The sequence below is a fragment of the Pristiophorus japonicus genome, chromosome 5, assembly GCF_044704955.1.
Source record: "Pristiophorus japonicus isolate sPriJap1 chromosome 5, sPriJap1.hap1, whole genome shotgun sequence".
Taxonomy (NCBI): Eukaryota; Metazoa; Chordata; class Chondrichthyes; family Pristiophoridae; genus Pristiophorus; species Pristiophorus japonicus.
Genome location: NC_091981.1, coordinates 278,256,588 through 278,278,540, shown reverse-complemented (window position 1 = coordinate 278,278,540; position 21,953 = coordinate 278,256,588). Strand labels below are relative to the sequence as shown.

Below are 21,953 nucleotides of genomic sequence, written 5' to 3'. Positions count from 1 at the left end.
GCTTACTCAATACTTTCCTTAACCCTGTTGATGAAAATATTTTCCTAAACAAGTTAATAGAAAATACTTTCAAATACATCATAATCAACGCTTGAACATTAGATTTGGTGGAATGATTTTGTTTGAATTTTCAAAATATTTAAAAGCATAAAACAAACAGTAAATTTCCTGGCTATAAGGTATAAAATATTTCTATGATGGTGGGTGAGCTTAGGCGGCTGGGAGAACGTAAGAATTACGAGCAGGAGATATTTCTATTTTTTATTTGGATATTTTGAAAAAATTATGTAAATATGTTTTGTCTCTACATTTATTTTTGTGGTTTAAGCTTCAATGAATGCTTCTGTTGTATAGTAAATTAATTTTGCGAAGTTTGTCATATGATGTCGTGTATATGCTGTTTGATCCTATTCACATTCTTTAATCAAGTCATTAAGTTCTGCTGCCCTCCGATGTACCTAACTGCGCTGATTTCTTAACTCCCCGTAAGTGTTTTCTGTGCAGCCACAAGTGGCCACATATGCTGGCCTAAGTTAGTTTGGAGTAACTATTAGCTGTCCAAAGTGGCCTAAATGGCCAAAACGGGCATAGGTGGCTGGTAACATCCCCTTTTGAAAAAAACTAAACTAAACTAAAAAAATCCGAACTAACTCATTTACACTGGCACAAATAACGTGCAAAATGGGGATTTTTAAGATACTCCAGGAAAATCAAGTTGCTCCAAAAAAACAGAGCAACTCCTGGGCAATTTTGAGCCCATAATCTTATACGTTTCGATAAGATCACTTCTCATTCGTCTGAATTCTAATGAATAGAGGCTCAACTTACTCAACCTTTCCTCATAAGTCAACCCCCTCATCTCCGGAATCAACCAAGTGAACCTTCTCTGAACTGCCTCCAAAGCAAGTATATCCTTTCTTAAAAATGGAAACCAAAACTGTTCGCAGTATTCCAAGTGTGGCCTCACCAATACCCTGTATAACGGTAGCAAGACTTCCCTACTTTTATAAAGGCCAAGATTCCATTGGCCTTCCTGATCACTTACTGTACCTGCATACCAACCTTTTGTGTTTCATGCACCAGGACCCCCAGGTCCCACTGTACTGCAGCACTTTGCAATTTTTTCCATTTAAATAATAACTTGGTCTTCAATTTTTTTTTGCCAAAGTGCATAACCTCACACTTTCCAACATTATACTCCATATGCCAAATTTTTGTCCACTCACTTAGCCTGTCTATGTCCTTTTGCAGCTTTATTGCAATCCTCGCTGATGTTCCCCTCCCAGTCCTGAAGTGCTGAAGCCAACTATAGCACCCCTTGGGGAACCAAGGGTCAATAGAGAATAAGGAACAAAGCAATTAGTATAAGTAAAGACATAGGGGCTGGATTTTCCAGTTTTCTGCACACCGTTTTTCGCCCCAGTGTGGCGGCAATGAGGTGGGCAGTAAGTCTCCTGCGCCCCGTCAGGTTCAGTTTTGCGTCGGCGCGGAGCAGCACCGCCCGGAAGAGCTGCGCTGGTGTGCAGCGCCACTGGTTGCGACACTGGCACGAGTTTAAACTCCTGTCCAACCCGTCCGCCCCAAAGCGCACCTCGCACTGACGCCGAAATCTTCCCGTCGGCAAAGAGGTGAGTAATGGACTCCTAAGGTAAGCAGGGGTTTGTTTCTTCTTTTAATTTTTTTTGCGATTTGTGTTGTGGTGGCATGGATAATGTTTTGGGAATGTTTTTGTGGGTTTTTTAAAGATCCCCCCCTCAATGCATCGCTCGGAGCACTCCTGTGCCGGCTCTTTAGCTCGGGAGTTTCCCATCCTATCGCCAAGAGGAGTACAATGTCTCCCTTAGCGCTGCACCCACTGACGCAGGGCCCAGCTGCCCAAACTTACCTACTGAGTCGCAAACTATTCCCGGGCGCTAACTTTCCCGCCCCACCGCCATTATCACCCTAAAAACATAAAAGCCGAAAATCCAGCCCATAGTACTGGAGAAATTAATGGGACTAAGTAGCAACAAATCCCCTGGTCCTGATGATCTGCATCCTAGGGTTTTAAAAGAGGTAGCGGCAGAAGTAGTGGATGCACTGGTATTAATCTTCCAGAATTCCCTAGATTTTAGAACAGTCCCCAAGGATTGGAAGGTAGCAAACATAACCCCACTATTTAAGAAAGGAGGAAGAGAAAAAACAGGGAACTCCAGGCCAGTTGGCCTGACATCGGTAGTAGGCAAAATACTAGAATCTATTATTAGGGACGTGGTAACAGGATACATAGAAAATCATAATATGATTAGGCAGAATCAACAGGGTTCTATGAAAGGGAAATTGTGTTTGACAAGTCGGTTCGAGTTTTTTGAAGATGTAACTAGTAGGATGGAGAAGGGGGAACCAGTGGACTTTAGTGTATTTGGATTTTCAAAAACATTCAAAAGGTGCCACACACATGGTTATTACACAAAATTAGGACTCATGGGATTGGGGATAATATATTGGCATGGATTGAGGATTCATTTTCGGGTTGGCAGGCTACCACACGGATCAATGCTTGAGCCTCAGCTATTTACAATCTATATTAATGACTTAGATGAAGGGACTGTGTGTAACGTATCCAAATTTGCTGATGATACAAAGTTAGGTGGGAAAGTAAGCTGTGAGGAGGATGCAAAGAGGCTGCAGGGAGATATAGCCAGGCTAAATGAGTGGGCAAAAACATGGCAAATGGAATACAATGTGGGGAAGTGTGAAGTGAACCACTCTGGGCGAAAAAACAAAAAACCTGGCTGTCAGCTTGTACATGAATCACAGAAAAATAACATGCAGGTACAGCAAGCAATTAGGAAAGCAAATGGTATGTTAGCTTTTGTTCCAAAGGGATTAGAGTATAAGAGTTAAGAAGTCTTAATGCAATTACATAGGATATTGGTGAGGCCACACCTGGAGTACTGTGCACAGTTCTGATATCCTTACCTAAGGAAAGACATACTTGCCTTCGAGGGAGTGCAACGAAGGTTCACTAGACTGGTTCCTGGAATGAGATGATTGCTCGACAAGGAGAGATTGAGTAGACTAGGCCTATATTCCCTGAAGTTTAGAAGAGTGAGAGGTGATCAAATTGAAACATCTAAAATTCTTATGGGGCTTGACAGGATTAATGCTAAGAAAATGTTTCCCCTGGCTGGGGAATCTAGAACACAGGGTCACAAACTCAAAGTAAAGGGTCAGTCATTTAGAACTGAGATGAGGAGAAATTTCATCACTCAAAGGGAAATAGCAGAGGCTCTGACCATCATTTTCCAATCCTCTCTGGCTACAGGTGTGGTGCCGAAGGACTGGAGGACTGCTAACATTGTACCTTTGTTTAAAAAGGGAGAATGGAATAGACCAAGTAATTACAAGCCAGTCAGCCTAACCTCAGTGTTGGGAAAATTATTGGAAGAAATTTTGAGGGACAGAATAAATCTTCATTCAGAAAGATACAGATTAATCAAGGACAGTCAGCATGGATTTTATATGGGAAGGTCTTGTCTGACTAACTTGATTGAATTTTGTGAGGAGGTAACGAGAAGGCTCGATGAGGGTATTGCGTTTGATGTAGTGTATATGGATTTTAGCAAAGCTTTTGATAAGGTCCCACATGGCAGGCTGGTCAGAAATGTAAAAGCCCATGGGATCCAGGGCAAAGTGGCAAGTTGGAACCAAAATTGGCTCAATGCCAGGAAGCAAAGGGTAATGGTTGATGGGTGTTTTTGTGACTGGAAGGCTGTTTCCCATGGGATTCCGCAGGGCTCAGTACTAGGTATCTTGCTTTTTGTGGTATATATCAATGATTTAGACTTCAATGTTGGGGGCATGATTAAGAAGTTTGCAGATGATACTAAAATCGGCTGTGTGGTTGATAATGAAGAAGAAAGCTGTAGACTGCAGGAAGATATCAGTCGACTGGTCAGGTGGGCAGAAAAGTGGCAAATGAAATTCAATCTGGAAAAGTTTGAGGTAATGCATATGGGAGGGCTAACAAGGCAGTGGAATACACAATAAATGATAGGATACTGTGAAGTGTAAAGGGGCAGAGGGACCTTGGAGTGCATGTCCGCAGAACCCTGAAGGTTCGCAAGACAGGTAGATAAGATGGTTAAGAAGGCATATGGGATGCTTTCCTTTGTTGGCCAAGGCTTGGAATGTAGGAGCAAGAGGGGTTGTGCTGGAGCTGTGTGGAACACTGATTGGGCCACGGCTGGAGTACTGCTTACAGTCTGGTCACCGCATCGCAGGAAAAATGTGGTTGCACTAGAGAGCGTGCAGAGGAGATTGGCGGGGATGTTGCCAGGGCTGGAGAATTTTGCCTATGAGGAAAGATTGGATAAGCTGGGTCTGTTTTCTTTTGAACAGAGGAGGCTGAAGGGAGATTTAATTGAGGTGTATAAAATTGTGAGGGGTCCAGTTGGGTGAATAAGGAGGACCTATTTCCATTAGCAGAGAGTTCAATAACAAGGGGGCACCGATTTAAAGTAATTGGTAGAAGAATTAGCAGGGTGCTGAGGAGAAGTTTTTTCAACCAGACATGGTAGACGCAGAAAGCCTCATCGCATTTAAAAAGTACCTGGATATGTATTTGATGTGCCGTAACCTGCAAGGCTACGGACCAAGAGCTGGAAATTGGGATTAGGCTGGATAGCTCTTTTTCGGCCAGCACAGGCACGATGGGCCGAAGGCCTCCTTCTGTGCCATAAATTTCTATGATTCTAACAAATGTGCAGGAGCAACATGAGTCAAAATGTCGCTGTAAAGCATGTGACCTTGGTCTTCATCTAGGCACAGCATGGCACATATATATATGCCAGACACACCATCTAATATCTATTAGCAATCTGTGTGGGTAACAGTGCCAACATGGTCGGAATATATTAAAAAAATACAAATTTATGGAACGTACTGCAAAGAAGATTTCCTACAGCTGAATAATGTAACAAATATAAAAAGCAATTGTGAGGGACTGCGACAATTGCTGTAAAAGATGAATCTATCTAAGCTTTTCTCACAATTCTAGCCGTGTGATTTAAATGACTTTCTCTCCTTTTCCCTCCACATTACCAAACACTTACAAGAACTTAAGGCCGCAGACTCCACAGCTAAGTAACGTGTTTGAAGATTATTCGACTTTACTCAGCCAAATGTATCTAAAAAGCCAATCCATTTCAGAAATTTTCTTTTTACATTTTTTAATCGCAGAAATTAAGACTTTCTGATATGCGGATTGTTTGCAAGTCTCTGATCGCTGCCGTACAAAGTCATTTTTTTGTTCCGCGATTAACACATCCTCCGTACAGTGAACACAGTTTATAAACAACAGACATCACATAATTGGAATTATTAAATCTTTGAAAAATACTGAAGACAGTGGGGGTAATTTAAACTTTTATTCCCGGGTGGAAAAACAGACGTTACTAGATCAGCCACATGTTTTACACATCACTGGATTTTCTATCCATTTAAGTCAAATTGGGCGGAATGTAAAACGGGGGTCGATTCACCAGCAGATCCTAGCTTACCCCCAAAATAGCATCCAGGTGTTTTTTGAATGATGCCAGCATTTTTGCCCCAATTAGTATATTTCCTAATATCATTCTTTTACTAGTTTGAATCTTTGTCGTCTTGGTTGCTGTCCTCCAAGGCATGCTACGACTTCCATTTCATGTACATTTTCTAGGTCTTTTACAAATACCAGATTAAGATGAACATTGCATTCTCGTAGCTTGCTTGACACACTGGGTCAGGAAACAGTCATGTATTACATTTACCAACTCTCGACCCAAAAACCCTTGGGTTTACTCTGTTTATAGTAGGTTAATTGAAGTCTCCTATTAAAATAAATTACTTGTTCTCACATGCATACCCATTCTATCTCTTTATATTGCAAACTGTCCTCCTTATGCTGACCTTGTGGTCTATAACATACCCCTAGAGTCAGCTTGGATTTTTCTGCATTCTAGTTCATTTTACAGCTTTCTACTTTCCTTAGGATCAACGTCTTTTACCTACCTGACATATAGCATTACGCCATCAACTTTTTGTCCAGTCTTTTTTTAACACTCCATGGGGTCGAATTTGGGTACCTCCATTTTTGAGACAGTGTCACTGTCTTTGTTTTGATTTTAGCGCTGGGCGTTAGGCACAGCCCCAAAGTCCTAAATTCAGATTTTACGCCCGAAGATGAGAGCAGCGCTAAAACGTGGCGTTGCTCACATATTCTCGGGCGGGAGATCAGAAGGCCTACTGAATTTCCCCGAAGGGAGGCTGTTGCCATGCTAGAAAAAAAAGGGGATGAAAAAAAAGAACTGAAACTTCCCCGATCCACACACTCTTAAAACTAATGAAAACATGCAGAAATAAATCATCATCACCATCATAGGCAGTCCCTCGAAATCGAGGAAGACTTGCTTCCACTCTAAAAGTGAGTTCTCAGGTGACTGAACAGTCCAATACGGGAATTACAGTCTCTGTCACAGGTGGGACAAAGAGTGGTTGGAGGAAAGGGTGGGTGGGGAACCTGGTTTTCCGCACGCTCCTTCCTCTGTCTGCGCTTGTTTTCTGCATGCTCTCGGCGACGAGACTCGAGGTGCTCAGCGCCCTCCTGGATGCTCTTCCTCCACTTTGGGCGGTCTTTGGCCAGGGACTCCCAGGTGTCGGTGGGGAGGTTGCACTTTACCAAGGAGGCTTTGAGGGTGTCCTTGAAACATGTTCTCTGCCCACCTGGCCTGCAGGCTAGATCTAAGGTCATCCCTATCTTTGTCGTTGAACTATGATGCTTGCGTCTGTGCACACTCAGAGGCCGATCTCCAAACCATCGTCAATACCTTCGCTGAGAAATAAATAGAGAAAAACTTACCTTCCTTTCTGGGCAATTCCACCCAAAATCCGCTCTTTTACGACAACTTTTTCCTGGCTGTATGGCCGCCTGTTTGTACGACAGCCATACAATGCAAATGTCATGAGAGGCATTGTACGCTGGATGACGTCACCATGTAGGTGGCGTTAGCCAGCGCAGCATTGCCTCTTGGCTCTGCCAAAGAGCTGACTAAATTTAGGTCGAGACGTCGATGCCACTTGCCGACGACAGTAGGCATTTGCCGCCCATTAGCCGCCTATCGCGCGCGGTCCGACAAGGCGGTCACTGGTCCAGCCAAACCGCTAACATGCAGCCCGGCACTCCCTCTGGCCCAGCCGAAACCCTCCCTGGTGGCCCAGTGGGCTCCACGAAAGTGGTTGTAGAGTTCGCAGCGGCCCTTCCCTTTAAAAGGGGAGGGACGTTGTGACGCGTCAGCGCGATCCGGCATGTCCGCGTCACGCTGACCTCATCAGCGCCACACTGACGTGGTCAGCGTGCCACCCCAGCAGTGCCCAGCAGAGGCCATTCCTGCCTCTGATACCACCCCACAACTTTTTCTCTTTCTAAGTCCCCAATTCAGCAAGATTTAGCAGCCCATTTTGCTGGGCGCTAAATCTTCACTTAATTCAAATTGTGCGCCCCAAATGGCGCAGGTCAATTTTGCTCCTCAACATTCATTAAATATAGTAAATGATGCACAACATTGTATTGTACTGTGTGTTAACAACAATTTGTATTTATATAGTACCTTTAAAGTAGTAAAACAGAAGTGTAATCAGATAAAAATTGACACCGAGCCAAAGAAGGTCACATTAAGGTAGGTGACCAAAAGCTTGGTCAACGGTAGGTAGATGGTCTTAAACGAGGAAAGAGGTGGAGGGCAGAGGGGTTTAGGGAGGGAATTCCAGAGCTTAAGGACTAGATGGCTAAAGGCATGGCTGCCAATGGTGGAGTGAAGGGGGTGAGGAATGCACAAGATGTCAGAGTTGGAGAAACAATGGGTTATTCGGTGGGTTGTAAGGTTGGAGGAGGTTACAGAAATAGGGCGGAGCAAGGCCATGGAGGGATTGGAACACGAGGATGAGAACTTTAAAATTGAGGACTGGGAATCAATGTAGGTCAGTGAGATCAGAGGTAATGGATGAACGGGATTTGGCGGCAGTTAAAATACATACAGCACAGTTTTAGATGAGCTTAAATTTATGGAGGGTGAAAGATGGGAGGCCGGCCAGGAAAGTATTGAAATAGTGGAATTTGGAGGTTAACAAATGCATGGATGAGGGTTTTAAGCAGCAGATGGGCTGAGGCCGGGGTGGAAACGAGTAATATTATGGTGGTGGACATAGGCTGTCTTGGTGATGGAGAGGACATGGGTCGGAAGCTCAACTCCAGGTCAAATAGGACGCTGAGGTTGTAAACAGTCTGGTTCAGCCCGAGACAGTGGCCAGAGAGAGGGATGGAATCAGTGACTAGGCAATGCAGTTTGTGGCGGGGCCAAAGACAATGGCTTCAGTCTTCCCAATGTTTAACTCCATGATCCAGAGATCCTAAGTGTGCACTAGGGAATCACTTACTACAAATTGCACTGTGGTTGTTGTAACGGCGACATAAATCTTCACACAGTTAAGCCTGTATATATATATATATATATACACAACCACGCATTTGCACAAGATGCCAGATTATCAAATTGATGTACTTAGAAAAGAATGAAGAAACTGAACTGCCTTTGAAAGACAGAAGTAGATTGAAACCTCAGAATGGTCACTGACTGCTCCCCTGTGGTAGATTGAAACTATTGCATCTCTGCTGTCAACTGGTCTGATTGGATTCATGTTGCTTGTGTTTTTTTTTGAGTATCCATCACAAATTTGACAAGTTTTATTAATTCTCATTAAGTAACTTGAATAATGCTGATTTTTTTAACTGATTTTTATTAGACTAGCTGCACTCCTCTATCAGACTGATCGGAGGGTGACCTGTAACAAAACAGAATGTTCACCTCCCCCTCCATATACTGGGCTCGATTGGCATTTTTAGTCCGCCAGCGTAAATACTTTGCTGCAATTTCAAACCTACATCAGAATTTGTGAAGTGGCATAAATAATTTGATTGTGCCATTTCCTGCTTAGCAGTAAGTCAACTTTAAAATTACTGACAAATATGAGCCTTGTGTGCTTAAATATTTAACAAGTGCTGCATTCAAACATTTCGCATGAAAACTTTACAGGGAGCTCTTTTTATCTATATTAGCAGGCCTGTGTTGTTTCACTTAGGAGCAGTGCTGCACTTTTTTAATGATCACATTTTTGGAGAGCAAGTTTAAATAGGCCTGTTTGTAACTGTTATGTGGTTGTCATATAAAATAAATCCAATTGTCAGTATTTACCTTGTACATGCAGCTTATACAATTACAAAGATGATTTGGGAGGAAGAATATTGGTCATCTTTTCTTTCCTCATAAATATTGTTGTGTTGTGTATAGGTTAATATTCCTAATGAATGAGCACTGCATATGCACTGGTACCATGCAGTCTTCTCTCCCTTGATTCTACTCACAGCAAGGCACTTCCTGATGAGGCAGGAAAGAAAATCTGGTAGAGTTGTTTGATAAGCACCGCTCTCATTGCAATAGGTTACTAAATAGAAGCCAATGGATGGACACATGACTGCTTGCCCAGTGAGAGAGCATGGGAGAAATGTGTTTCTCAAGGGGAGGAGTCTCTCAGTCAGACCCAGAGGGGAGGAGTCTCCCAGTCAGACCCAGGGGGAGGAGTCTCCCAGTCAGACCCAGGGGGGAGGAGTCTCCCAGTCAGACCCAGGGGGGAGGAGTTTCCCAGTCAGACCCAGGGGGGAGGAGTCTCCCAGTCAGACCCAGGGGGGGAGGGGTCTCCCAGTCAGACCCAGGGGGGAGGAGTTTCCAAGTCAGACCCAGGAGGGAGGAGTTTCCCAGTCAGATCCAGAGGGGAGGAGTTTCTCAGTCAGACCCGGGGGGGGAGGAGTTTCTCAGTCAGACCCCGGGGGGGAGGTGTCTCCCTGTCAGACCCAGGGGGGAGGAGTTTCCAAGTCAGACCCAGGGGGGAGGAGTCTCCCAGTCAAACCCGGGGGGCGTTGGGGGGGGAGGAGTTTCTCAGTCAGACCAAGGGGGTAGGAGTTTCCCAGTCAGACTCTGGGAGGGAGGAGTTTCCCAGTCAGTCTCTGGGAGGGAGGAGTTTCCCAGTCGGATCCAAGGGGGAGGAATTTCCCAGTCAGACTCTGGGAGGGAGGAGTCTCTCAGTCAGACCTAGGGGGGAGGAGTTTCCCAGTAAGACCCAGGGAAGGACTGAGTAGAAATAAAGAGGGGAAGAAAATAATCCACAGAACCATCAAATGTTTTTATAAATCCATTCTCGGGGTAGTGGGCATCCCTGGAAAGAATGGCATTTACTGCCCATCCCTACTTGGCCTGAGAAGGTGGTGATGGGTCTTTTTCTTGAACTTCTGCAGACAATGTGGTGAAGGTGCTTCCACAGTGCGTTTAGATTGGGAGTTTGAGGATTTTGGCCCAGTGACAATGAAGGAATGGTGATTTTTGTTCAAATCAGGGTGGAGGATAACTTGGAGGTGACTGTGTCCCCATGCACCCTTTTCTTCGAGGTGATGGAGGTCATTGGGTTTCGGAGGTGCTGCTGAAAAAGGCTTGATGAGTTGCTGCAGTGCATCTTATAGACTGTGCACACTACAGCCACAATACATGGTGGTGGAAGGGGTAGATGTTTAAGCAATGGATGAGGTGCCGATCCTGCGGACTGCTTCGTCCTGGATGGTGTCAAGCTTCCTGATGCACCCATCCAGGCAAGAGGAGAGTATTTCATCACCTTTCTCACTTGTGCCTTGTAGAGGCTTTGGGAGACAGGAGGTGGGCCACTCGTCATAGAATACCCAGTCAGACCAGCTCAAGTAGTTTATGTAGCTGGTCCAGTTGAGTTTCGGGTCAATAATTCAGCCAGTGTCTTGATGTTGAGGTACTTAATAATAGTAATACCAAAGAATATCAAAAGGAAGTGTTGGTCCCTTAGAAGATGAGAAGGGGGATTTAATAATGGAAAATGTGGAAATGGCTGAGACCTTAAACAATTATTTTGCTTCGGTCTTCACAGTGGAAGACACAAAAACCATGCCAAAAATTGCTGGTCACAGGAATGTGGGAAGGGAGGACCTTGAGACAATCACTATCACTAGGGGGTAGTGCTGGACAGGCTAATGGGACTCAAGGTAGACATGTCCACTGGTCCTGATGAAATGCATTCCAGGGTATTAAAAGAGATGGCGGAAGTTATAGCAGATGCATTCGTTATAATCTACCAAAATTCTCTGGACTCTGGGGAGGTACCAGCGGATTGGAAAGCAGCTAATGTAACGCCTCTGTTTAAAAAAGGGGGCAGACAAAAGGCAGGTAACTATAGGCCAGTTAATTTAACATCTGTAGTGGGGAAAATGCTTGAAACTATCATTAAGGAAGAAATAGCAGGACATCTAGATAGGAATAGTGCAATCAAGCAGACGCAGCATGGATTCATGAAGGGGAAATCATGTTTAATTAATTTACTGGAATTCTTTGAGGATATAACGAGCATGGTGGATAGAGGTGTACCGATGGATGCGGTGTTTTTAGATTTCCAAAAGGCATTCGATAAGGTGCCACACAAAAGGTTACTGCAGAAGATAGAGGTACGCGGAGTCAGAGGAAATGTATTAGCATGGATAGAGAATTGGCTGGCGAACAGAAAGCAGAGAGTCGGGATAAATGGATCCTTTTCAGGTTGGAAATCGGTGGTTAGTGGTGTGCCACAGGGATCGGTGCTGGGACCACAACTGTTTACAATATACATAGATGACCTGGAAGAGGGGACAGAGTGTAGTGTAACAAAATTTGCAGATCACACTAAGATTGTGGGAAAGCGGGTTGTGTAGAGGACACAGAGAGGCTGCAAAGAGATTTGGATAGGTTAAGCGAATGGGCGAAGGTTTGGCAGATGGAATACAATGTCGGAAAGTGTGAGGTCATCCACCTTGGGGAAAAAAACAGTAAAAGGGAATATTATTTGAATGGGGAGAAATTACAACATGCTGAGATGCAGAGGGACCTGGGGTCCTTGTGCATGAATCCCAAAAAGTTAGTTTGCAGGTGCAGCAGGTAATCAGGAAGGCGAATGGAATGTTGGCCTTCATTGCGAGAGGGATGGAGTACAAAAGCAGGGAGGTCCTGCTGCAATGTATAGGGTATTGGTAAGGCCGCACCTGGAGTACTACGTGCAGTTTTGGTCACCTTACTTAAGGAACGATATACTGGCTTTGGAGGGGGTACAGAGACGATTCACTAGGCTGATTCCTGAGATGAGGGGGTTACCTTATGATGATAGATTGAGTAGACTGGGTCTTTACTCGTTGGAGTTCAGAAGGATGAGGGGTGATCTAATAGAAACATTTAAAATCATGAAAGGGATAGACAAGATAGAGGCAGAGAGGTTGTTTCCACTGGTTGGGGAGACTAGAACTAGGGGGCACAGCCTCAAAATACAGGGGAGCCAATTTAAAACCAAGTTGAGAAGGAATTTCTTCTCCCAGAGGGTTGTGAATCTATGGAATTCTCTGCCCAAGGAAGCAGTTGAGGCTAGCTCATTGAATGTATTCAAATCACAGATAGATAGATTTTTAACCAATAAGGGAATTAAGGGTTACGGGGAGCTGGCGGGTAAGTGGAGCTGAGTCCACGGCCAGATCAGCCATGATCTTATTGAATGGCGGAGCAGGCTCGAGGGGCTAGATGGCCTACTCCTGTTGCTAATTCTTATGTTCTTATGTTTAGATTCTCTCTTGTTGGAGATAATCATTGATTAGCACTTGCGTGGCGCGAATATTATTTGCCATTTATCAGCCTACGCCTGGGTATTGTCAGGTTTTATTGCACGTGACATTCAATTATCTGAGGAATTGCGAATGCAGCTGAACACTATGCAATCATCAGTAAACAGTCCCATCTCTGACTTTTTGATGGAGGGAAAGTCATAGAATAATACAGCACAGAAGGAGGCCCTTCAGCCCATTGAGTCTGCACCGGCTCCTTCGAAGAGCAATCCATTTAGTCCCACTCCCTCGCTCTTTCCCCACATCCCTGCACTTTTTTCTCTGTCAAGTATTTATCCAATTCCCTTTTGAAACCTAGTGTTGAATCTGTATCCACCACCCTAAAGTCTTTCCTTATGCCGCCTCTGGTTCTTTTGCCAATCACATTATAGACCCTTCAGCCGTTGGATACAGTTTCTCTTTATTTACTCAAAACAGAGAAACATAGAAAATAGGTGCAGGAGTAGGCCATTTTGCCTTCGAACCTGCACCACCATTCAATATGGCTAATCATGCATTTCAGTATCCCATTCCTGCTTTCTCTCCATACCCCTTGATCCCTTTAGCCGTAAGGGCCACATCTAACTCCCTTTTGAATATATCTAACGAACTGGCCCTAACAACTTTTTGTGGTGGAGAATTCCACAGGTTAACAACTCTCTGAGTAAAGAAGTTTCTCCTCATCTTGGTCCTAAATGGCTTATCCCTTATCCTTAGACTGTGACCCCTTGTTCTGGACTTCCCCAACATCGGGAACATTCTTCCCGCATCTAACCTGTGCAGTCCCGTCAGAATTTTATATGTTTCTATGAGATCCCCTCTCATCCTTCTAAACTCCATTGAATATCCTACATTATTTTAAACACCTCTATCAAATCTCCTCTTAGCCTTTCTACTCGAAGGAGAACAGCCCCAGTTTCTCTAGTCGATCCATGTTATTGTAATCCCTCATTCCTGAAACTTTCTAGTAACTCTCCTCTGTAACCTCTCCAAAGCCTTAAGGGTGGATTTTCTGGTCCTTTGCACTCCGTTTTTCACCCCAGAGCAGCGGCAATGGCAGCGGTGAGGTCTTCTTGGCAGGCAGTCAGCCTCCAGATCCCCGCACAGGGGGGGTAGAGGACGGTTTTGCGGCGATGTGGAGAGCTGTGTCGGTGTACAATACCCGTGGTTGTGACACCGGCGTGGTTTTTGACTCCCGCCTGACCCGTGCGCCCCTCAGCGCGCCCCGCAGTGAACGCCTGAGAAATCGAGGGGGGGACCTATACCGACTGCAGAGAGGTGCGTAATTCTGTCCTCAGGTAAGTGTGATTGTTTTTTCTTTTAATTTTTTTTGCGATTTATGTTGTGGTGGCGTGGGCTCTGTATTGGGAATGTTTTTGTGGCGGGAGCGGGGGACGGGGAGCGATTTCTCTCCAGGCCTCTCTGAGAGCACTCCCGGCCCAGCTCTTTAGCTCAGGATTTTCTCATGCTAATGCCCAAGAGAAGTGTAAAACGCCTCCCTTAGCACTGCACCTCAGACTTAGGGCCCAGCTGCCCAATTTTGATGACTGAGGCACAAACTGTTCCTGGGCGCAAACGTCATAGACCCACCGCCATTACCTTCCTGAAATCATCAAAGCCGAAAATCCAGTCCTTTGTGCCCAGAATTGGACACAATATTCCAGCTAGAGTCGAACTGGTGTTTTATATAGGTTTAGCAAAATCTCCTGGCTTTTGTACTCTATACCTCTATTTATAAAGCCCAGGAGCACATATGCTTTATTAGCTGATACAATAGTAAAATACTGCGGATGCTGGAAATCTGAAAGAAAAACAGAAAATGCTGGAAATATTCAGCAGGTCAGCAGAATTATTCTGATGAAACGTCATCAACTTGAAGTGTTAACTTTATTTCTCTCTCCACAGATGCTGAGTATTTCCACCATTTTCTGTTTTTATTGTTTTATTAACTGCTTTGTTAACCTGTCCTACCACCTTCAAAGATTTGTGCACAAACACCCCTAGGTCACTCTCTTCTTGCACCCACTTTAAAATTGTGCCATTGTCTCTCCTCATTCTTCCTACCAAAATGTATCATCTCACACTTTACTGCGTTGAATTTCATCTGCCATTTGTCCGCCCATTCCACCAGCCTGCCGATGGCCTTTTGAAGTCCATTACTATCTTTCTCACTGTTTACTACACTTCCAAGTTTCGTGATGCCTGCAAATTTCAAAATTGTGCCCTGTACCCTCAAGTCCAAGCCATTAATGTATATCTAAAACAGCAGTGGTCCTAGTACTAAACCTTAGGGAACACTACTTTATATCTCCCTCTAGTCCGAAAAACAGTCATTCATCACAACTCTATCCCTTTTCTACACCTTAGCCAATTTTGTATCCATGCTGTGACTGCCCCCTTTATCCCATGGGCTTCAATTCTGCTGACAAGCCTAATATGTGGTACTTTATCAAATGCCTTTTCAAAGTCCATATACATAACATCAACTACACTGCCCTCATTCACACTCTCTGTTACCTCATCAAAAAACTCAATAAAGTTAGTCAAACACGAGTTTCCCCTAAAAAAATCCATGCTGGCTCTCCTTTATTACTCCATGCTTTTCCAAGTGAATGTTAATTTTCTCCCGGATTATTGTTTCTAAAAGCTGACATTAAATTGACTGGACTGTAATTTTGAACAGAGTGTAACATTTGCAATCCTCCAGTCCTTTGGCACCACCACTGTTTCTAAGGAGGATTGGAAAATTGAGACCCAACGGCCCACCACTCCTCTGACAACCCATTTGCTGTTAATCCGAGCAGCTAGCATCGCAAGAGGAGCGGCGCGGGAGGTTAAAGGGCGGCGGCACGACTGGGAGCAGTGGCAGTCCGAGGAGCCAGTATTGTGAGAGCGGAGCGGCGCAGGAGGATAAAGGGCAACGGCAGCAGCTTGGAGCGGCGGCAGTTCGGGAGGCCAGCTGAAGCAGAGGCAGAAAGTAAACAAAGAAGTATAAAGAAATCGAAGGGTGACGTCACAGCCAAGCGGGTAAGTGATTGGCTGGTGGATTGGTGAGTATTTAATCTTTTTCTTTTTCTTTCCTTATCAGTAGATAACCTTTGGCATTGTTGTCAAATTAAGTTAATTTAAGGGTTAAGTTATGGCAGGAGAGCCCAGACCCGTGTCATGCTCCTCCTGTGCTATGTGGGAAGTCAGGGACGCTTCCAGTGTCTCTGACTACTGTGTGTGCAGGAATTGTGTCCAGCTGCAGCTCCTGACAGACCGCATTGCGGCACTGGAGCTGCGCATGGAATCAAGTGAATAGCACGTTTAGTGAGTTGGTCACACCGCAGGTAAAGGTTACTCAGGCAGAGCAGTGGAAAGAAGGTAGTGCAAGAGTCCCCTGCGGTCATCTCCCTCCAAAACAGATACACCGTTTTGATACTGTTGGGGGAGATGACTCATCAGGAGAAGGCAACAGCAGCCAAGTTCATGGCACCATGGGTGGCTCTGCTGCACAGAAGGGCAGGAAAAAGAGTGGGAAAGCTATAGTGGTCGGGGATTCTATTGTAAGGGGAATAGATAGGCGTTTCTGCAGCCGCAATCGAGACTCCAGATGGTATGTTGCCTCCCTGGTGCAAGGGTCAAGAATGTCTCGGAGCTGCTGCAGGGCATTTTGGAGGGGGAAGAGTTGTCCTGGTGCATATAGGTACCAACGATATAGGTAAAAAACGGGATGAGGTCCTACAAGCTGAATTTAGGGAGCTAGGAGTTAAATTAAAAAGCAGGACCTCAAAGGTAGTAATCTCAGGATTGCTACCAGTGCCACATGCTAGTCAGAGTAGAAATAGCAGGACAGTTAAGATGAATATGTGGCTTGAGGAATGGTGCAAGAGGGAGGGATTCAAATTCCTGGGACATTGGAACCGGTTCTGGGGGAGGTGGGACCATACAAACCGGACGGTCTGCACCTGGGCAGGACCGGAACCAATGTCCTGGGGGAGTATTTGCTAGTGCTGTTGGGGAGGGTTTAAACTAATATGGTAGGGGGATGGGAATCTATACAGGGCGACAGATGGAAGTAAAATGGGGGCAGAAGCAAAAGGTAGAAAGGAGATAAGGAAAGGTGGAGGGCAGAGAACACATTACTACATAATTCTAAAAGGACAAAGAGTGTTAAAAAAACAAGCTTGAAGGTTCTGTACCTCAATGCGAGGAGCATTCGTAATAAGGTGGATGAATTAACTGCGCAGATAGCAGTTAACGGTTATGATATAATTGCGATTACAAAGACATGGCTCCAAGGTGACCAAGTCTGGGAACTCAACATCCAGAGGTATTCAATATTCAAGAAGGATAGACAGAAAGGGAAAGGAGGTTGGGTAGCGTTGCAGGTTAAAGAGGAAATTAAGGAAGGACATTAGCTTGGATGATGTGGAATCTGTATGGGTAGAGCTACGGAACACCAAAGGGCAGAAAATGCTAATGGGAGTTGTATACAGACCACCAAACAGTAGTAGTGAGGTTGGGGATGGCATCAAACAGGAAATTAGGAATGCATGCAATAAAGGTACAGCAGTCATCATGGGTGACTTTAGTCCAGATTTTGGCCCCAAGTTTCCACATGATTTGCTCCTGATTTTTAGGAGCAACTGGTGTAGAACGGAGTATCTTAGAAATCGGAATTCTCGTCATTTAGTTTGCTCCAGTTCTAGTCAGTTAGAATAGTTTCACTTTGGAACAGAATTTTTTTTCAAAAAGGGGGCGTGTCCAGCCACTTACGCCTGATTTCAAAGTTTCGTGAGTGAAAACTTACTCCAAACTAACTTAGAATGGAGTAAGTGAAGATTTTTGTACGCTCGAAAAAACCTTGTCTACACTTTAGAAAATCAGGCGTAGGTTACAAATCAGGCGTAGGGAATGGTGGGGGGGGGGGTTTAAAGGGAAGTTTACAAACATTAAACACTTCAGTTTTACAAATAAAGAGCCATCATCAATAATAAATGATAAATACATCAATAAATCAACCAATAAATCAATCAAAACAAATTAATAAGAAATATATATTTTTTTAAATCAATAAATAAAACATTTTCTACTTACCGACTGCAGCACCGGGAGCCCTCCAACAGCGTGCTGGGATGCCCCCCTCCCCACCCCCAGTGTATCTCTGTCAGTGTCTCTATCTCTCTGTCTGTGTATGTCTCTCTCATCTCATTCTCTGTCTGTCAGTGTCTGTGTTTATGACAGCGAGGGGAAGGGGGTAGAGGGAGAGAGGGGTGGAGCAGAGGGAGGGAAGGGGGAGGGATGGGGGAGCAGGGGGAGGGACGGGGGCGAAGGGGGAGGGGGGTGAGAAGGGGGGAGGAGGGGGAGAAGGGGGGAGATGGGGAGAAGGGGGCAGGGGGGAGAAGGGGGAGAAGGGGATAAAGGGGAGAAGGGGGAGAAAGGAGATGAGGGGGGAAAAGAGATGTGGGGAAAGGAGATGGGGGGAGGAGATTGGGGGGGGGGAAGGAGATGGGGGGGAAGGAGATGGGGAGGGGGAAGGAGATGGGGGGGAGAGGAGATGGGGGGTAGGAGATGGGGGAGGGGGGGAAGGAGATGGGGGGAGAAGGAGATGGGGAGAAGGAGATGGGGGGGAAGGAGATGGAGGGGAAGGAGATGGGGGGGGAAGGAGATGGGGGGGGCAAAGGAGATTGGGGGGGGGGAAGGAGAAGGGGGAGGGAGGCTGAATGGGCCGAGACTTCAGGTAGGGCCCGTCCCCAGCACCAGATTTACAGGTAGGTGGCGTTGGGTCGGGTCGGGGGGGGTGGTGGGAGGGAGGGAGAGGTAGGTCAGGTCGGGGAGAGGGAGGTCAGGTCGGATCCAGTCGGAAAGAGACCTTGTACCACAAGAAGACCTTGAGCTGAAAAGCACCTTTTCTGCTTGTCCAACAAGGTCCAATAGCTCAGTTCTCTCCAGTTCTGACGAAGGGTCATCGACCCGAAACATTAACTTTGCTTCCTCTCCACAGATGCTGCCTGACCTGCTGAGATTTCCAGCATTTTCTGTTTTTAGTCCAATAGCTCAGGTTGCTCTTTGCGTCCAGTCTTGTACTGATGTTTGTGCACAGATACCTGCTTAGCCTAATCACTTGCATAGTTTTGCTGAGACATTAATCCTTTTGTTTTAACCTTGCCAATTATTTGCTAAAATAAAATGTTGGTGACGTCTGCGTTGTTGAGGGAGCAATTGTTGGAAGGAATAAGACACGTTATTCTGGAGAATGTGAGGATGAGGGTAGCCAGTCTTCCAATCCAGGCTCAAGTGTGGTAGCAGGCAGATGTAAAATGTAATGCCTTATTCTCTTATTTAAAAAAAAATCAAATTATTTGTTGTGTATTTTTACTTTATGTCTATCAGTATGAAGGAAGGGATGGAGGGTAAGAAATTGTCAGATCGAGAGTCTGAGCAATCAGGTAGGGAACCAGCAGATCAGAATTGTGGACAGATGGGTAGAAAACCAGTGAAATGGAGAAAAGAAAATGGAAAGAACATTGTGCAGGCACAGATAATAATGCTGCCCCAGGCCAAGTAGGCGTGACTGCGCTTCGCTGGAAGTGAAAGAAACAAATAAGAAAGTCCAGGTTAAGAAATTAAGCTGTTGACAAGGAGACAAAGTGAGGCCCAAGCCTCCGTGATGCATTTTATAGTTTGCAAAAAAAGGGTAAAGTAGGAAAGGTAAAAAAGATTTACAAAGTTGATACCAGAAATGCAAGGGTATACATATCAGGATCAGGCTAGGTCTCTTTTCTCTTGCAAAAAGGTGAGGGGTGACCTAATACAGGTCTTTCAAAATTATTAAAGGTTTTGATAAAGTGGACACAGAGAGAATTTTTCCACTTGTGGGGAAGAGCTATCAATATAAGATAGTCACTAAGAAATCCAATAGGGAATTCAGAGAAAATTCTTTACCCAAAAAGTGGTGAGAATGTGGAACTCGCTACCAGAGGTGTGGTTGGAGTGAATAGTAAAGATGCATTTAAGGAGAGGCTAGACAAGCATATGATGGAGAAGGGAACAGAGAGTTACATTGATAGATTTAGATGAGAAAAGACGGGAGGAGGCTCAAGTGGAACATAAACGCCGGTATGGACTGGTTGGGCCGAATGGCCTGTTTCTGTGTCGTATATCCCATGTAATCTTATGAATGTGGAATAGGATGCAAGTAGTGATTTTAGAGGGAATTACATAATTTCAGATATGTTTTGTTATAAATGCCAGTTATACAGTTACAAATTCAGCTACATCAAATAAAGATGTTGGTGAAACATTACAAAAATGGATTTAGCAGTATGATTAGTTAAAATCGAAGCCTTTCAAAGGGAGTTGCTGTTCTGTGGATCCTCACAGGATCTACCGTTCTTCAACTGTTGCTTACTTCAGCCAATAAGAAAAGTACGTCCATTTGATTCTTTTTTTTCTCTCAATAACAGATTTATGACGAGCTACGTGCAAGAGTTACTCGCCTTCTTTCTGCTCCCTCCTCCCTGGGGAGCTTCTCCAATGGGAGAAGTGAGGGAAGCGTCCAGGGACCGGCCATTGCTTCTATACTGCGTGGAACATGAGGCATATTTTTTTTTTTTAAATCCACCACCCCCCCCGCCGCCCCCCCCTCCCTTCTTGGGCAATAGCTCAAGCCCTGACTGCACAAAGATTTTTGTGTCCGCCTACTACCAACCACTGAGGCCTGGACACCTGGGCAAACAGGCAGCCCCTGCGGCCAATGCTCAAATAGTGCAAAGGACGAGAAACACGGCATAATCCATGTTTCATTCACTTGCATACGATTAACAAATGGGCGGGTGTTTGCAGCCCCAACGAGACCAGCCCCCAGAAAACAGTGGGAAGTTGCACAGATTTGCTGAAAGATTGGCACATGAACAGAAAGCCTCAATAAATTGTTAGAATTGTTTTGCAAAGTTCAGTATAATACAAATTTGCCGTTACAGCATGAAGCAGACTGTGCAAGCTTTAACGATGGTGCCACTCAATAATTAAACAGGAATAGCCATGTGATAATTTTTAAGCATCATTACTGCCTTTTGTAGCATTGTCAAATGAGCTTTCAACTGTGGGTTGGTGAGATGAACATTAAAGACTCCTTGGCATGATTCACAGAAAAGCAGGAAGTTTTCTTGGACGTCCTGGTCAATATTCTTCGCTCAGCCAACACCTCCGCTGGTCAACAGCCCAAAAGTCCAAATCTACCACATTTGTCAAACTATGCTTTATGGTGTTAAACACAGTTTTGGTTCAGCCACACCAGTTCTCAATCAAATACGGCCCACGTAGGTTTGCCAAACAGGCCTGCACCTGTTGCTCGAAGAGCGAGCTAAATATTTTGGATGAACATGGAGCTCTCTGACATCTTACATCATTATTACTTACAGACTTTGTAGCCCAGCTTCTCAGCGTATGCCCTTTTAGCCAGCATCTGACCCTCTATTACAGCTCGGACCTCCACCTCTTTTGAAAACTCGAACACCTACAACAGACAAGCAGACAGACAGGAAAGTCTTAACTTTTATTCATCTGGTTTTACAGAGACAGAAGAGAGAGAAAAAACTAAAAGGGCTGCATAATAAGATATGAACTATATAGCATGTTGAAAACTTAAGAACATAAGAAATAGGCGCAGGAGTGGGCCATTTGGCCCCTCGAGTCTGCTCCGCCATTCAATAAGATCATGGTTGATCTGATCTTGGCCTCAACTCCACTTCCACAGGACGTTCTTGCTATTGAGGGTGTGCAGCGAAGTTTCACCAGACTGATTCCCGGGATAGCTGGACTGACATATGAGGAAAGACTGGATCAACTGGGCCTTTATACACTGGAGTTTAGGAGGATGAGAGGGGATCTCATAGAAACATACAAGATTCTGACGGGACGGGACAGGTTAGATGCAGATAGAATGTTCCTGATATTGGGGAAGTCCAGAACCAGGGGACACAGTCTTGTGATAAGGGGTAGGCAATTTAGGACTGAGATGAGGAGAAACTTGTTAACCTGTGGAATTCCTTGCCACAGAGAGTTGTTGCTGCCAGTTCATTGGATATATTCAAGAGGGAGTTAGATATGGCCTTTACGGCTAAGGGGATCAAGGGGCATGGAGAGAAAGCAGGAAAGGGGTACTGAGGGAATGATCAGCCATGATCTTATTGAATGGTGG

General features: G+C 44.9%; 1 protein-coding gene across 3 annotated transcripts in view; it reads right to left on the bottom strand.

Annotated features, from left to right (window-relative positions):
• xylb (xylulokinase homolog (H. influenzae)) overlaps nt 1-21,953 on the bottom strand; it is a 295,599-nt gene that overhangs the window by 177,504 nt on the left and 96,142 nt on the right. For all 3 annotated transcript variants that reach the window (XR_011593279.1, XM_070880117.1, XM_070880118.1), the window contains exon 15: nt 21,173-21,269. Coding sequence is in view for 2 of the 3 variants with exons in the window: in XM_070880117.1 (XP_070736218.1) it covers nt 21,173-21,269 (97 nt within the window). In the remaining variant the exon portion in view is untranslated. The remainder of the gene's footprint in view (nt 1-21,172; nt 21,270-21,953) is intronic.